At 43.2% G+C, this 17,552-nt stretch overlaps 1 protein-coding gene across 2 annotated transcripts in view; it reads right to left on the bottom strand.

Annotated features, from left to right (window-relative positions):
- The window catches only part of ITPR2 (inositol 1,4,5-trisphosphate receptor type 2), a 526,733-nt gene that overhangs the window by 37,912 nt on the left and 471,269 nt on the right, over window positions 1-17,552 (bottom strand). For both annotated transcript variants that reach the window (XM_059081164.2, XM_059081169.2), the window contains one exon: window positions 16,652-16,812. In XM_059081164.2, coding sequence (XP_058937147.1) covers window positions 16,652-16,812 — 161 coding nt within the window. The remainder of the gene's footprint in view (window positions 1-16,651; window positions 16,813-17,552) is intronic.

Genomic DNA, 17,552 nt, shown 5'->3' on the forward strand with positions numbered 1-17,552 from the left:
TGAAACCCCAGCAAAAACTCTGGACACCACAGCTCAGTGAAGCTTCCTGGTTGGTGAACACATCTCTGTTCCAGGAGGAGGGTGCACCCTGTTCCACAGAGGCAGGGCATAGAAACGCTGTGTTTGAAACCCACCCAAATCTCATTTGGCTGTTTCCAATCTAAATCCTTTATAATAAACCTGTAATTGTAAGTATAGTGCGTCTCTGAGTTTTGTGTGTCACTCTAGTGAACTATCAAACATGAAGGGCTCATGGGAAACTCTGAATTTATGGTCAGAGTGCAGGTGGCCTGGGAAATCCCAAAGTGCAGCTGGCATGTGAAGTCAGGGCAGTCTTGTTAGGGACAATGGCCTATAACTTGTGGGGTCTGAGCTAACTCTGGGTGGTCACCACCAGAACTGTATTGCTAGAACGACTGGTATCAGAATAGCATCATCCCAGGTCATCATGGCTATACAAGACAGAACGGACCTGAGGGGAATGATTTCTCCATAGTCAGGTCCTAATGAAACGGGAGGCCTTTCGTCTCACCACCATTCTGTACTAAACAGTGAGCAAATTCATGTAACTATTACACGTTAACGTTGATTTACCATGCTAAAAGCTCTTAACACATTCCTTTAGGTTATTTGAATGACAATGTAGGATTTTCATTCAAATATCAATAGCTACACTAATAGCTTTAAATAAATCAATCTCTGTTATCACCACGAGTTAGCAAACATGAATTTCACGTATGAGTTCCGTAACTCATGTTCAGTTTTGGTCAGTGTACTCTCCTGGACCTCAGTTTTGTTATCATCAGGAACCATGGAATCATTGTCCTCTGGATGGATGGTCCACTGTAATCATACATGGAATGAGGTGGTAACCAAAATTACCACTTCCCTGAATGATTTGGGGGGAAAAAAAAGTATTCTTCTAGTCATCCAAACCTGAAACCTTAGTCTTCTTTTCCTTTCTCTTAAATCCATTGTCAGCTAATAGTTTTCTTCGTTTATCCGTCAGGTAGAATCAGAGAGTGAAAAATCAGGTCTGGAAGGGCCTCAGAGATCAGTGATTTATTCACTCATTCAGTAGATATTTGCTGAGAGCCTTCTTATTCCAGAAGCTGTTCTAGGTACTGGGGAAACAGTGAGCAGCACAGTCAAGAGTACAGTTCCCAGAGAAACAAAGACCGAAAACAGTTAGCACGTTCACCAGGCAAGTCATTGCAGACAGTGGTGAGGACTTTGTAAAAATATAACCGGGTGCTCTTATCAAGGGCCTGGGGTCTTAGAGGGCTTGGCCAGGAATGAGGATCTTTGTTCCTGAAGATAAGCATTCGAGGTGAAGGGAACAGCAGGAGACGAGGTTGGCAGAATTGGAAAGCTCAGGGAGGCTGAGCACAGGGAGAGAGGCGGGCGTGGGGGGCAAGACCGGCCGGTTGCTGGGTGGCGGAACAGGACAACAGCCCGTCCTCACTCTTGGTCCAAACTTCGTCCCACCACCCCCTTCCTTTTTATGTTCCTTCCATCACATTTTCCATCAGAGCGATGGTCACTGGTCTCCCTTCCTTCACAGCCTTTGCCCTTTCATTACCTCCTACTACGAACTCTATGATACTCCATTAACAAAAAAAAACCCATTTAAAAAAGTCATATAATTCCTTTACTTAAAAACTGCCAACGTCTCTCATCTGTTTGCAAGATCATGCGGAAACTCCTTATCCTGAACAATGAATTACTGCTACCATTTAGCCCAACCGAATCCGGGGATGGGCCCACCTAGGCTTGGCTATCGTTACTCAAATCTGTTTCTTTCCTTTACACACAACATTCTCTCCTTAACTTGCAGGAGAGCTCCTCATCTGCAGCTCATCAAACATTGCTATCTGATGTTATCAACCAACCTTCATGACCACACATTATGCACGAATTAGGCCCAAGCTTCTTGATGGCTGGGAATTCATCTGTCCTTTATTTGTGCTCTCCTATATGATCTAACCCATTGCAACAGACATGGTAGGCACTAAATATAAAAGCTGTTAAATAAATAATAACTTCTTGAGCCTTGAAATTCTATTCTGATCCCCAGACACTCGTATATATTTTAAATTTTTTTTTTTTTTTTTTTTTTTTTGCGGTACGCGGGCCTCTCACTGTCGTGGCCTCTCCCGTTGCGGAGCACAGGCTCCGGACGCGCAGGCGCAGCGGCCACGGCTCATGGGCCCAGCCGCTCCGCGGCATGTGGGATCTTCCCGGACCGGGGCACGAACCCGTGTCCCCTGCATTGGCAGGCGGACTCTCAACCACTGCGCCACCAGGGAAGCCCTCGTATATATTTTAAATTTTCATGTAACATTTACTCTGTGTCAGATACTGTATAACTATTAACTTGTTTAATCTTACAAAAATCCTAGCAGTAGGGATGATTACCCATTTTTCAGATGAAGAAACTGAGACATAAGAAGGTTAAAGTACCTGCAAAAGCCCCCAAGTCCGTGTCTAAACACCATGCCATGCTGTGTCTCTCTCACACACAGCTTCCTTCCGGTAACCCCCTTTGAACACTCCACACTCTTATTTCATCTTTGGGTACTTGGGCACAAATGAGTTAGACACTAGAGAACAAAGTGAGGAAGGCATGATCTTCTTAAGTAACAATACATCTTACCATCCTCCAGTAAAATGAGTTATCTTGTTATATACCTGTTGGCACTATGTCTTTGTCTGTTAAAATGATATTTCAAACTGGGTTTAGTGCCCCCAAATGGTACTAGGCGCTCATTCAGGAGACAGGGATTCTCCGAGGCCCTGCAGCACAGGTGCAGCTGAGACAGTGGAAATTTCCCAACCCCCCACTGGAACCACAGTTCAGTTTTCTCTCGGAGGTGAGGCTCCCAAGTCTTAGAGGAAAATTCATGGCCTGGTCCTAACCAGTGCTGTCCTCTGGGGAATCCCAGCAGCATGGATGTGTTATCATGTGGACAGTAGACCAACTACCATTTAACAGCCGCGCTCCAGCAAGGGTTGGGGGAGGGGTCAGTCCACACCCAGTCCTCCCAGGGAATAAAACGGAAACAGTCAAATCTGGACCACTCCAAAATTCCTACCACAACTGCGTCCAGCTTGTAATAGAAAACAGACATGAACATACTCAAAACTTAGTATCAAGAAATATTTTAAATATTAGGGTTGTCAGAATTTTAGAACTAGGATGAAGAGACTTTGGAAACCACTTAGATTCTCACTGTGAATGAGGAGTTGATGTGCATGGCAGTCAAGTCTCTTCTCAAAGTCACAGGTAGAACCAGGGCCAAGGGGCTTTATATCACAGCATGGTACCCAGCCGGCTAGAGAAAGTTCCTGGGTAATTATCTCTTCGTCAAGTTATAAGTACCTCTGCAAATAAACCACCCCTGAATTTGGCTATTTTTGAATTTCAGGTCCTGGTGAACTGGTGGGTTTATTTATTTATTTATTTATTTTAAATGTCAGTTGTGTTTGAAATGCTAATCAATAATCTCACAGAATGACATAAACAATTTGAATTCTTTCTTAGGAGTTAATAATGACAGCAGGACACCAATGCAGAAGGATATTCTTTCTAAAGTGAAATGTGTGCTTTGTATTGGAACTTTTTCAAATGTTGGGAAAAAATTAAAAAGGTGATTACATGACTGAAAAATGCTGTTAAGTTCTTCATGTGAAGAAGCCTAAAATGTAGCCTTTGGAAATGAAACACACTTCCTTTGTGGCTCCCTCCACAGAGACAAGATAAGGGCAAAGCTTGCACCCGCCACCACCCCCGACCCCAGGGGGAACTTGAAGTAAGCTAGACAAAATCTGTTCTCCCAGCACTTCTGTTCTGACCCAGTGGCAGCTCCTGCGCTCCTTCCACAACAGCCCTGCCCCGTGTCCTCTCTGGGATTCTCCTGCTGGCATCGTACCATACGTCTTTGTGGCAAGATCTGTCCTAAAATCACTTATCGAACTCAAATGGTTTCAATGGTTCAAGCCATTCAAATGTTTAAGTGAGCTCCTGACTTTCAGTTTAACAAAGGAACAAATGCAAATGGACTTGAGTTTGAGTCAGGCCACAAGACAGGAAGGTCCCTCAGCCGGGCCTGTCCTGGTGGTAACATTCACTACGTAAAAACTGTGGTGACTTGTTTAGGATCTGCCTTCTACTCTAAACAGGAAACTCCGTGACAGGCCACACCAGTCCTGCTCTCCTCTGCCCACCTTTCCAGGGGCTAACGCAGTGCCTAGGACACGGTACGTAGTATTTATTGAACAAATGAAGTTGACCGTTGCCTGACCTCTAAGAGAAGCATGATGCTGAATCAGAAAAGGGTTTGAACGTTAAAAGGCTTAAGAATGCTCTGAATCTGCAAAACAGTATTTAAATGTAGCCATATTATTTTAAGAGGCCAATATTTTAAGCAGAAGTGGAATGATCAAACATTTCTTGAGCAATGACCAGGAACCAGACACCACGTTAGGCCCAAGGATGGAGGTGGTTTTGTTGAATACATAGAGGAATCCTGGCAAAGAGGGGTAGGATCCCCATTTACAGGTGAGGAAACAAGACAGTCTTTGAAATACCAGTGCTAAGTCATTTTTGTAAAATTCAGCAATTATTTTTCAGTAATTCCCTTAGATAAAGCTAGTCCAAAATCCTATGGAAACTAGTTTGCCTGATAACCTTACCTAACCCAAGAGTAGTGTTTCAGCTTAACTGCCATCTTGACTAATTACTCATGATATGGCACAGGCTATGCTGGCCTATTAAAAACCATTAGACAGAAGCTGTGTGGCTTTACAGTATATAGTTCGCATTCCCACAACTTACATTTTGATGGCTTCTGTTACTCTCTGGAAGAAAGCCAGGATTTCTGAGTAAAATGTATCAGTCCTAACAATGTGAACATTATTATTCCAGAAAGCCAACTGAGAATTGAACAAGATCTTACGGTAATGACTAGAACTTTGAAACAAGAATTTTCATTGGCATGGTGGGAAGAAATCTTTTTATCAAGGTTATGAGAATCAGAGATGTGAGCATCCCTTTATAAGCTTCAAATAAATGCCTTAGGATGGGTCACCATTTCCGAGAGGCTTCTATAGATTGAACAGAGCCCAAATCACTCTGCCCTAAACATTTGGGTTTGCAGCATAATTCCACACTAAAACTTATTAATCAGTGTTGGGTTACAGGATATCCACATATTGACCAAAACGCTTCTAGGTTCGCTGGCTGATGAAAAGTTAAAATCGTCTTTCGGAGCCCTCCTATGAAAACTGTTTTTCTCCTTTCTGGTTCTACTTTTTGATGAGTAAAATCTGGGTGGTAGGACCTGCACATTATTATTATCATTAGTTGTTATTATCGGTATTAAATAACAGTTACAATTTCATGTCCGTCTGTCTAAGAGCACGTTTCTCTGATTTACTCACTCTGTGTAGTTTCCCTTGGAGAGCTTCATCCAAATCTGTGATTTCGGCTATCAAGTATACTCCAGTGGTGTATAAATTTTATGATCATTTAACACATTTTTATTGAGTATCTACTATATACCAGGCACTGCTCTACGCTCTGGAAATCTTCCCCCTGTGGTAGTTGATCTTTTCTAAGTCCTTGTGGGAACTGGAGACCCACCGATTCAGTTCCTTATTGGACATATGCACTTAGACACGCATATTGTTCCTGTGCACTTGGGCACTGATATCATCACATCCCCTCAGCTGGCCCTTGAGGAACTCCTAGGAGTTGGGTTGGGCTCCACTCTGCTCAACCCAGCACCCCCAACTATCCAAGGCCAGAGGCTGAAACCTCTTTCCTCTTGCCTTCGGTGAGTCGTCTTCCTGAATCTTTTCATACTCATCACTTGGTCTCAATCCGCAGTGGCATTTCATACCAGCTCTCATCACTGTTGCTAGGAAATGAAATCTTTCTACCCGTGTTCTTCTTTTTTTTTCCTTGCTCCAGGAAGGCCCCCTTGAATACGTTTCCTACACTGTTATGGAACATACTTTCTAAAATGCACATCTGACCTTGTCTCTTTGGTTTAATATCTCTGAAGGGCTTCCCTTAGCTTTTGGGGTAAAGACTTCCGAGCACACGAGGACCCTGTGATCGGGCTCCTAGTGACATTGCCTCCTGGACAGCCTCACTCTCTCCCTAGACAGGCTGACCTGCTCCGTCCTCCTTTACTGACTCACCCAAGCATCCAGGCCTGACCCCGTGAAGCCGCCCTGCCCAGGCTGTCTGCCCTGCAGCAGGCTCCACAGCTGCACTGGGCCATCACCACCCTTTATCTGATTTGATTTCTCTGCTGTATTTCACCAATGTTTCCTGAAGGAGGCCACGGTTTTTGCCTCCACCTTGAATCCCTAGGCAGCCCAGTGCCCGGGGCACAGTAAGCACTCAGCCTGTGAGCCTGTGTTTATCGGATGAACAAATCTTTAACTGATGGAAGAAGACTGATTGGTTTGCAGTTTTAAGGCCTTCTGGATCATACCTCAACTATTGCAGCTTAAAAGCTAAGGATTCTAATTCTTCTAATTCCTTAAAATACTTGCTGGAGAAGCAGAAAGAGATTTCCTCCTTCCAAAGGATGTCTTTTGGTTGGGGTTTGGGTTTTTTTGCCCTACCTTTTCTCCAACACTGAACTTACATATATTTGACCTTAGTCGTTCTACTTGATTCTTCACTAGGAGATGGAATATAGCTAAAGGGAAAATCATATACAAAGGTGCCAGAAAAATGTGTGTTTGGATCCTGGTTCAAGCTCTATTTACTGAGAACCCTGGATAAAGTAATAAGCTTCTCTGAGCCTCAGTTAACATAAAATGGATATAATTAAATAGGATAACGTGCAAAGCTGCTAGCACATAGTATACACTGAATTAGTTTTCTTTCTTTTTCTCTGCTTACACTTTCCCTTAAAGATACACACTTCACCTGGAATATATTCCTCTCCATCCCTTCTGACAAAATGCTCACTTTTTAAGGTCCAACTCTCCTCCTAATCTTCTCTGTGTAGCTGTCCCTGGAGCCTTCAGCCAGAAAGGGCTGTCCTGTCACCTGGGTTCCAGTGTCTCAATGTCTTATTTACTTTGTTCAACAGATCTATGCTGAGTGTCTGCTATGTGCTGGGCATTAATTTAGGGGCTGGGAATCAGCAGTGAACGAAACAGGTGTGTAAATGCCTGAGTCGTAGTGGAGAGGAATAAGCATGTCAATAAGTATAAAAACAATATTAGGTCAGACGAATGTAAGTGCCCTAATGGGTCATAGGAAAGGAAGTAACCAGAATGGGGGTGTCAGGGAGGGGGCCAGGCATGGAAGGAGCTGGGGGACAACAGCTGCAAATGGAAGGCATCCACACACCAAGGTACTGACCAGGGAAATGTGTGGCATTTTCGATAAAAAGAAAAGGGCCAATGTGGTTGAACTGTCGTGGGCTAAGGAAGGTGGGATGGAATGGAATCGGTGAAGTAGGCTGAGGCCAGATGGCATAAGGGGGCCGTGGCGAAGAGTCTAAATTTTATTCCAAGTACCACTGAAGGGTTTTAATACATCAGGGGAGTACTGGTATAATTTGTTTTAAGATTTCTCCAGCTACTGTGTGTCTGAACGTCTGTCTATTATGTCTCTCATGGGAGTTCTGATTTGCACTGTAGTTTCTGGTGAATATACCTGTCTTTTCTATCACACTGTGGTTCTGTAAGGGCAGTGATGATGTTTTATCCTTGTTTCCATCAGTGCCTCATGTACAGTCTTTCCAGTAAATGCTTGTCAAATTAAATGGAAACGTCCTGTTGCTTCTTTCTTGCCTGCAACTGTAATAATTGTCATTGTAACCCTTCTGAGCTTTGCAGGGAGCTTGCAGTTGCCAGCTAGATCTGAACGAGGACAGTTTTCATATCTGTATTCCTCTCAGGCCTTCCTGCCATTGTAGGCTGCTCCGCTGACTTCCTGTCTCCCAGCCAGGTTACTCCCAGCCCCGGCCTGCAGGGCGCGTTTGTGGTTCCTCTTCTGTAGAGCATGACGTTTGTGCTGGGCACCCGCCCTCACAGGAAGCACTGCTGCTGGCGTTACACGACTAACAGCATCATTGTAGAACAACAGCACGCGCGCTGGCCACTTGCATGTGTCCTGCATGTAACCGACACAGCATCCCCTTCTGCTGGCTGTGTCCTCCCTAAGGCTCAGTTTCCTCATGTGTAGAATGGGGATAATCACGTCAGACTGCCTCCTGGGGTTGACACAAGGCCTTTAAAGAGATCGTGTATGTCAAACTGCACAGCATCCAGCAAACAGCACTCATCGAATGTCAATTTATATTAGTCGTAGTACTGTTTTTTTTTTTAAGATTTTTTTGATGTGGACCATTTTTTTTAAAGTCTTTATGGAATATGCTACAATATTGTTTCTGTTTTATGTTTTGTTTTTTCAGCCGAGAGGCATGTGGGACCTTAGCTCCCCGACCAGGGATCGAACCTGCATCCCCTGCATTGGAAGGCGAAGTCTTAACCACTGGACCGCCAGGGAAGCCCCATTAGTCATAGTACTGTTAGTATGCATGATCTGATTTAATCCCGGTAGCAACTCTGCAAGGAAAGTCTTGTTATATACGGGGGTCAATATTCAGCTGGTTTGCATAGATATGGCTACACTAGTTGCTAAAACTGTTGGCAGTATTTCCCAGTTGCCAAATTACCTGCTGTCCCAAGCCCTCCAAATCCCGCTCCCTGACCCCATGACCCCGCAGCCTTCTCTGCCCAGGTTCTTTCCCTGGGATCCCTACCTCGCCCTTCTCCCCACGATCTGGCAGCAAATGCGACAGGCTCTGGCACAGCAGGAGGCCTCCAGGTTCCAGACAACTCATCTTATTCTATTCTGAGTGCTGACTGGCTGATTACACTTTCTTCATTGACGGGTGACGTGAAGTACTGAAGGAATAAGTCAAGGCATCGATCTTGTAAATGGAAATCCTAGGAAGTCAAACTTCAGAATCGGATGCCCAGGTTCCTTCCTTGACACTGAGCTTCTCCTTAGACACTGATTAGAAAAGCTAACAAGAGCCACTTCAGCTTCTTGAACTTTGAGGACTATTACCTGGACACCAGCAGATTCAGTTTCTGATCGATTCAGGAAGCGGTCAATGACATCTGAGAGTCCACGCCTCAAGTGCCTGCCCTCGGCCTTATTCCCCATCCTACTTCCATCCGAATCTCTTGTAAAACAATTTGGCCCAAATCCTTCCACCCTCGCTTCCGGCACTGAGGACAGTCTTTGAGATAAAGACTCTGTGTGCAGCCACACTGTTAAATATTCACCATTTCTATCTCTATTTTCAAAATAAGACGAGAATTAGAAAGATGTTAACGTGCACCGAATACTGTATAGGAAATTAGGATAATGTATAGGATAGGTCCCACAACAAAAATGAAGTCCAGAGTTGGGAACTGAAAAAGATCCCTCTTCAATTGAAGACACATGTCTGGATTTAAAATGTGGACAGTAGAGGTGGCACCTCCTTGAATGCAGACATTTCCTTCTTAATTGTGCATTCTGAAGCTACAACCTCCCGCCCCCAGCTTGCCTTGAAATGTAAGCATTTTAAAAGTGTCTTATTATGTTCGAATGTCTTTAAAATAGGTTTTAAAGATTGAGCAGTTACATAATTGGCTTAATTAGATCCAATTACACAATTAGCGTAAATTGGAAATAATAGGATCAGAACATATAATTTCATAATTATGACACATGACAATAATGCAGAAATCAAGTTGGCAAACGGTGCTAAAGCAGGAGGGGTACATATAAATCTTAGAAGACTTGATCTCTTTCATGAGCCCAAATATATCCCCCCTCCAACAGTTACGGCTCAAAAATACGGTTTAACTAAACAAGATTGATTTTGAGTTCCAGACACAGAAAACAACATCTGGGAAATTCTTAGCTCTTTTCTTTCCTTCTGTGTGACTGCATTTCTTTTCTATCTCATTAAAAGGACAAGCCCTCTCTTTCTGAGGCCTTAATAGATTATGCAAGGAAGAATTCATTCTGAAGGGTGAATTATGTCCAATGCGTATGCTTGCCGCTCTGCTAGGACAGCAGCTTCAGGGGCACTCCTGAAGATTTGTGTATGTATGGGATGGGTCGGGCTTCAGAAATACTGAGAGAGACGACAGAGGGATTAAATTGCCTGTCTCTCAAATCAGCCATCCGATTTTTAATATTGCATTCATTATACTTGGTTCAGGTGGCATAAGGTTCCTGCTGCGTCTTTATCTTCCGATTTTAAGAGGAGAAAGATGACATTTGCCTAATGAGAAATTCATGTTCTCAACTCCTGCAGCTATTTTGGTGTATCTTTCCGTAAATTATGTCCAACTACCAGAGGGCTAAGAATAAACCGTTCATTTGTTAACTCACTCATTATTTTATTTACTTATTGAATAAACGTTTTGAGCTTCCTGAGGGAAGAGATTACTTCTTATTTAGCCTTACGTATCAAACCCACAGCACAGCTGCTAGCATATAAGAGGCACTCAGTGTCTATCAAATTGCTTTTAATATATATTATAGCTATCATCTGCCCTGGTCTTACACAGAACAAAAGCTACTCTATTCCTGGTTGTGGCCTTTAAGAAACTTAAAATTATTTTTTTGTGTCATGACAATTATTATGTTAACAAAAACATGAGTTAATTGGTACAACCATTATGGAGAACAGTATGGAGGTTCCTTAAAAAACTAAAAAATAGAACTACCATATGATCCAGCAATCCCACTCCTGGGCATATATCCAGAGAAAACCATAATTTGAAAAGATACATGCACCCCAGTGTTCACAGCAGCACTGTTTACAATAGCCAGGACATGGAAGCCACCTAAATGCCCACCGACAGATGAATGGATAAAGATGTGGTATGTATATATGTGTGTGTCTGTGTGTGTGTATATGTACACACACACACACAATGGAATATTATTCAGTCATGAAAAGAATGAAATAATGCCATTTGTAACAACATGGATGGACCTAGAGATTATCATACTAAGTGAAGTAAGTCAGACAAAGACAAATATCATATGATATCACTTATATGTGGAATCTAAAAAAATGATACAAACGAACTTACAAAACATAAACAGACTCACAGACTTAGAAAACAAACTTATGGTTACCAGGGCGGAAGGGGAGGGGAGGGATAAATTGGGAGATTGGGATTGACATACACACACTACTCTACATAAAACAGATAACTAATAAGGACCTACTGTAGAGCACAAGGAACTCTACTCAATACTCTATAATGGTCTATATGGGAAAAGAATCTAAAAAAGAGTGAATATATGTATATGTGTAACTGATTCACTTTGCTGTACAGCAGAAACTAACTCAACATTGTAAATCAACTATAATAAATATTTAACCCCCCCAAAAACAAAAAACATGAGTTAAATTATCCCAGCTGACATTGCTATGATGTCCACAAAGAATTTTTAGTCAAGAGTCAAATAAGAAGAAGAGCTTAAAAGTGCCGTGCGCTAAAATGAGAAACTGGTCCCCACAAAGCCATGGTCATGAGGCATGGTCAGCCAGGGTCTGGGCCGCAGCCCAGGACACCAGAACACATGGGCAGTTCTCTGAACACGCATGGTACCTGTCCTTCCAGGTACCTCTGGTTTCAATCCCACTGTTTGTCAAATTAAGTACTAAATATTCCCAAAGGTCCTTAACATACCTCAGCAAAGGAACAACTGAAAATGTCTCCAAAATGTCAGAGAAACCTCTAAAAGCCTTGGGCATTTTTCTAATGATCTCTATTTTGTTTGTTCCCCTTCAACATCATCCTATGAGCAATGGGAGAGGAAAAAGGGCTTAGTGATGGTCACAGGCCATTACTAGCACAGGCTGCAGGACTTATCCTCTTAGACCCTTTCCTCCTAGTTTATTGGAATCTCTTTCATGACTTTCACTTTTCTGCATGGTCCGTTCTTTTCTGTCTCTTGTCCCCAGTAAATACTAGCTCAAAATATCAATTCTCTTATCAAAAATGAGAGTTTGCCAGAAGAAAATATATTCCCCCCAATACGTTGATCTATTCACATCTCCCCTAACAATATCCCAGAAGAGGTTTTGTGTTAATTCAGACACTCAGACAGTGGATAGGCCAACAGCTTGGTGTAGGGTTTGAAGGCAGGGGTGAGGAAGTTTTAAGCTTCTGTTAATATTTCAGAGCCTTGACCCTGTCACTAGAGGGATGTAGAGGCACAAATGTCTTTCCTAAGGTTCTACCCCCTAGAAGCAATATATTAATTTATTTATAATGTCTGTTTTAATGCACATTAGTATAAATATTCCTCCTGGGACCTAGTAGTAAAGAATAAAGTCGAAGTATTAGAGGCGAAAAAATATACAGAGGGAGAAACATCCCCGAACTTGCTATATTCTTGTTCTTCTCATTTCACCAGAAGACAGGAAACAGTTTCTAAGGGCCTCTAGGTACAAACCAGGCTTAAAGTGTGTAGAATTCAGATGAGTTGTTTTGTGAACAAATGTGAAGAACTTCCTTATTTTATTTTGCATAAATCCTTGAGGGTAAAAGCTACATCAATTATGAAGAATTAAAAACTCCTTCTAAAGCTCTATTGATAAACAAGCAATTAAATCCACTTGGTAAATGCACCTATTTTTAAGGACCAAAAATTAAAGTGGTAGGAAAATGGAAGTTTTCCTACCAAACTGTTAACAGTAGTTACCTTTGACCTGGAGGGAGAGAAAATGTAGTCTTTGAATTGAGCTACAGACATGCTTCAACTTGCCATGTGCTCTAAAATCTTCTCTCTCTAGGAGGATCAAGATTAGGAGGCCATGATCTCCAAGGAGCCTGGGGTAACAGATTTTCCAAATTGGGTTCATCAACTACAGATTTTTAGAAGTTTTCCAAAAAGGCTATTTCAGTAAATGAACACTCTTACCGGCAAGTGACTTTTTGTTTCCATCCTTCCAAAGCTTAATGTCACTCCTCCTGCCCATTAAAATCCAGGACCAGTGCCTGTTCTCTTGGGTGTGCACTGCTTGGATGAGAATGAGACAGTTCATGTTGCAATAAGCTTGTGGGCTCTCCTCCCTCCTGTCCTGGTTCTGGAGAGAGTTCTGACAGGAGAGGATGGATAGACACACGGATCAATATGTCTCAAAAATTCAAGTACAAGAGCCCGGCAAAATGCGGGTCTTAATGTGAAAGCTAAAGGTGGCTCAACGTTTTTGCAGCCGTCTTCTCTCACAGTGAAAGTCACCTGGTGATTTCTTTATCACAAAATCCAAAGGCTTGGACCTGTCTCCTCTTTGCAGCAATTGATGCTGTGAACTCTGACACGGAAATACTCATCTCTTGGCTTCTAACACACTCCATTGCCTGGTTCTTCTCCTACCCTTTTCAGTGTCTTCTTTTCTACTTATTTTACTTGTTTTTCTCTTTTTTCCTAAATGGGAGGTTTCCCCCAGGTTCTGTCTCTGGCTTTCTCTTCTCCTCTCTCCGCATGTCTCCCTTCTCCCACCTCTTGCTAACCTGAAGGCTTCAAACTGTCATTCCATGTGGACGATCCCAATGAAAACTGTCAATTACTGAGTATCTACCATGAGCTGGACACTTTAAAAATATTATTTATTTTATTTTCTTTATTTTTTTGGCTACGTCGGGTCTTAGTTGCAGCATACGAGATCTTAGTTGAGGCACAGGGGATCTTTGTTGAGGTATGCGGGATCTTTCGTTGCTGCACGCAGGCTCTCTCTCGTTGAGGCGCACGAGCTCAGTAGTTGTGGTGCGCGGGCTTAGATGTCCCATGGCATGTGGGATCTTAGGTCCCCGACCAGGGATCGAACCCTCGTCCCCTGCATCGGAAGGTGGATTCTTTACCCCTGGACCACCAGGGAAGTCCCGAGCTGGACACTTTTTACATGTCATCTCACTGATCTCACACCGATTTTCTGCCTTTTAGGTGAGGAGGCAGAGTCTCAGGGAGGTTTGAAGACTCACCCAAGACATCAAGACCACACAGCAGATACGTGCTAGAGCCAGTGTTGGAGTTCAGATCTTTCTGGCTGTAAGGCCCATGCTGTTGTCACTACACCGGCCCTCTTAACCCATGACTCGGCCTCCAGTCTCATTTCAAAATCCACAAGTCTCCTCTGACTGGTTTCTCCTCCTAAGAGAGACTTTCTGAAACCATTCACCACCGTTCTCCCAATGACCCAGCTCAGTGGTGGGAGTCTCTCTGTCTCATCTCGCGGTCCTCCCCTTCCCCTGCTCCTCCACACCCACCTCCTAATCTCACCAACTGCCAAATACTACCTCTGACTTCATCCTTCCCTTCTCCGAACCAGCCGACAACACCACTTCCTGAGCACTGTTCCCCAGGCCACATTCTTCCCTTACGTAAAATCTTCGGTGGCTTCCCATTGCTGAGAGAAAATAATGTCCAAATACCTACACTTCTTGCTCAAAAGTCCAATCTACTTTTTGGGTCATATCTCTCAGAACTTCCTGACACATAAACTATGTACCAGTGAAACCGGGCAACTAACTATCCCCTGAGTGTCTGAATGTCCCATTTCTATGCTTTTGTTCAGGCTGCTCCTTCTTACAGGAACTCACTCTTTTTTTTTTTTTTTTTTTTCGGTACGCGGGCCTCTCACCGTTGCAGCCTCTCCCGTTACGGAGCACAGGCTCCGGACGCGCAGCCTCAGCGGCCGTGGCTCACGGGCCCAGCCGCTCCGCGGCACGTGGGGTCCTCCCGGACCGGGGCACGAACCCGCGTCCCCCGCATCGGCAGGCGGACTCTCAACCACTGCGCCACCAGGGAAGCCCAGGAACTCACTCTTAATCCAGCAGACACTCCCCATCTGCACAAACTCTACCCCGTCTCATGTAATGCACACGCAGACACACACACACACACACACACACACACACACACACCAATTCCCCTCCACCACCTTCCATTTGGATGTCACTTTACATCTTTAAGCCTTCCCAGACTTCCATCTGTTCCACTCTTGGGGAACTTAGCCTGTTCTACTTTGGGTTTATTGCCCCCTCCTCTTCTTAGTAAGCTCTAAATCCCTTGGCACAGAAGGGACATTTCAGACTCTTCAGCGTATTCCCTGCAATCTCTTAGTCCAAGGGACATAATGGATGCCTGACAAATACATATTAATTCAATTAAGTCAAACTTTGGTAAAATCTAGCAGTGTGAGGTCACATTTTAAATGCAATGCTGTACATGATTCTCCCCTAGCAAGAAGAAACAAAATGTTTCACACAGTCTCTGAGCATCTTGAGATCAAGACTGTTTAAATGATGACTATTGAGTGCATAGCCTCAAAATGATTACCTTTTTTCCTAATGTAGAAGGGAGAGAGGGCAGAAAAGGATTTGTGGAGAAAAAGAAACAATGTTAGGTTCTGCCCACTGTCATATAAAGAATGGGCAGAAAATAACTTACGGTAGAATGCACGTCAATAAGATAGGATGGAAAATGCTGAATTATAAAAATTCAATTTACATGTAGCTCTCCTGTGACACATAAATATTGTCAGGTTAGGGAAACTACTGCAATATTAACCTGTACTTAGTGAGATGTTAGCCTCTGAAAATGTTCTTTGGTTTTTCCCTATATTGTAGTTTATGTCTTCCTAAGTGGATGATAAGTTCGCAGAGGGGAAGACATAGACCCACTGTTACCCGGCTCTTCTGACACTTTGGTGTTTACTAAATGTTATCCTTGGGACTGAGCATCAAAGAGGGTCATGACTCTTCTAAGGTCTCACTCTCAAATAGTTATTAACACAATTTTGGAGGATGATTTTTGAGAAAATGTCCAATATATGGCTATGTTTATGCACAAGAATTTATATCAGATTCAATGATACTCACTCCCTAATTGTGTATCATGGATATAAGAAAGTTGTAACTTTGGCTTCTCTTTAAGCCTGTTAGTTTTAATCTTCTATGAAGCAGAAGAAAGTTCAAATCATGGACAACCTGTGCAATGCCACTCTGTGCAATGCTCCTGATCTTAAGGAGCGCCAAGCTCCTTAAGGAGGAGTTACAAGCAACTGGATGCAGCAGGATCAGTGCAAATCCATCACCAACACCAGTCAATCTATCCAAAATGTGCGCTGACAAAAAAACCAGTGCTCTCCCATTGGGACTGAACATTATCCTCTCCCCAAACACAATTTAATTGCTTAAATCCTTAAGTTCTGAAATTCAATGAATTTCTTAAAGTATGACTCTCCTTTTGCCAATGGCAAAGTTCCAGGTTTGGGGAATTGAGACATTAGTGATGACAGGAGGCATGAGGTCAGAGGATGACAGGCGGGACTGAATTCACTGCAGAGAACTCTCTAGGAAATACCATCTGCACACCTGAGGCTTAGATTTGGTTTGTATAACCAAGAAGTCCACTAGAAACCAGTGATTTAGCCAGGATAGGGGTTCTTCAGTGACTGCCAGTCCTATTTAAAAGTTAACAAAATGATCGCTAGAAACTTTATGTTCTGGGAGAAAGGTAGGGAAGGGAAGGTGAAAGCAGACAAAATGCAGCAAAGTCATAGATGCAAACGCTCTTCTCACTCACCACAATCATTTGAGCCACGTAACTTTCAGGTCCGGTGTATTCAGTTGGGTCTTTCACCTTCACCAGGACTAGGAAGTACAAATAATGCCACATATTGTGTTCTGACTTGATGTGCTCCTCAAAAGAGACCGTTTTATTATCAAACTTGTCCCTCTCGAGTCCTGCAAATCACAGGAGACACAATGTGTGTAATTTAATCAGCATTCACTTCTTGGCATAAAAACAGAACATAATAATTATTGTGAAAAAACGCTTTCTGAAAGAGCATGACAATTTAAAATGTTATGATTAAAAACAACGTCGTATATAAGACCTCCAGAAATGAAGTCAGAGTTTTTATTTTTTATTTTTATTTTTATTTTGCACGGTAGGCGGGCCTCTCACTGTTGTGGCCTCTCCCGTTGCGGAGCACAGGCTCCGGACGCGCAGGCTCAGTGGCCATGGCTCACGGGCCCAGCCGCTCCGCGGCACGTGGGATCTTCCCGGACCGGGGCACAAACCCGCGTCCCCTGCGTCGGCAGGCGGACCCTCAACCACTGCGCCACCAGGGAAGTCCGAAGTCAGAGTTTTTAATTTCTTTCCTATGGATCCTTAGAAATGCACAGTCCTATTACAGATGTAAAGTTTGCAGACAATTTTAAATATAGCTGTATCAAAATTGTCAAATTAAACTGGACCACAAGTCTAAGAAAAAGAAGTCAAAATGATTGTGCAAGAAAAAGCACACTTGCTAATCAGGGCAGAAAGAAAGTGTCATTTTAACCAGAAACTTGGGTAAAAGGAGAAAAGGCAGCTAACAGTCATCTCTTCAAAACCACTTGTAATCAGTGAAGGGCAAACGAATGTCCACAGATATCTGGGCTCCGAATGCAATAAGGACCCACAGGCCCATTCCACCCCT

This window comes from Kogia breviceps, chromosome 12 (genome assembly GCF_026419965.1).
Source record: "Kogia breviceps isolate mKogBre1 chromosome 12, mKogBre1 haplotype 1, whole genome shotgun sequence".
NCBI classification, from domain to species: domain Eukaryota; kingdom Metazoa; phylum Chordata; class Mammalia; order Artiodactyla; family Physeteridae; genus Kogia; species Kogia breviceps.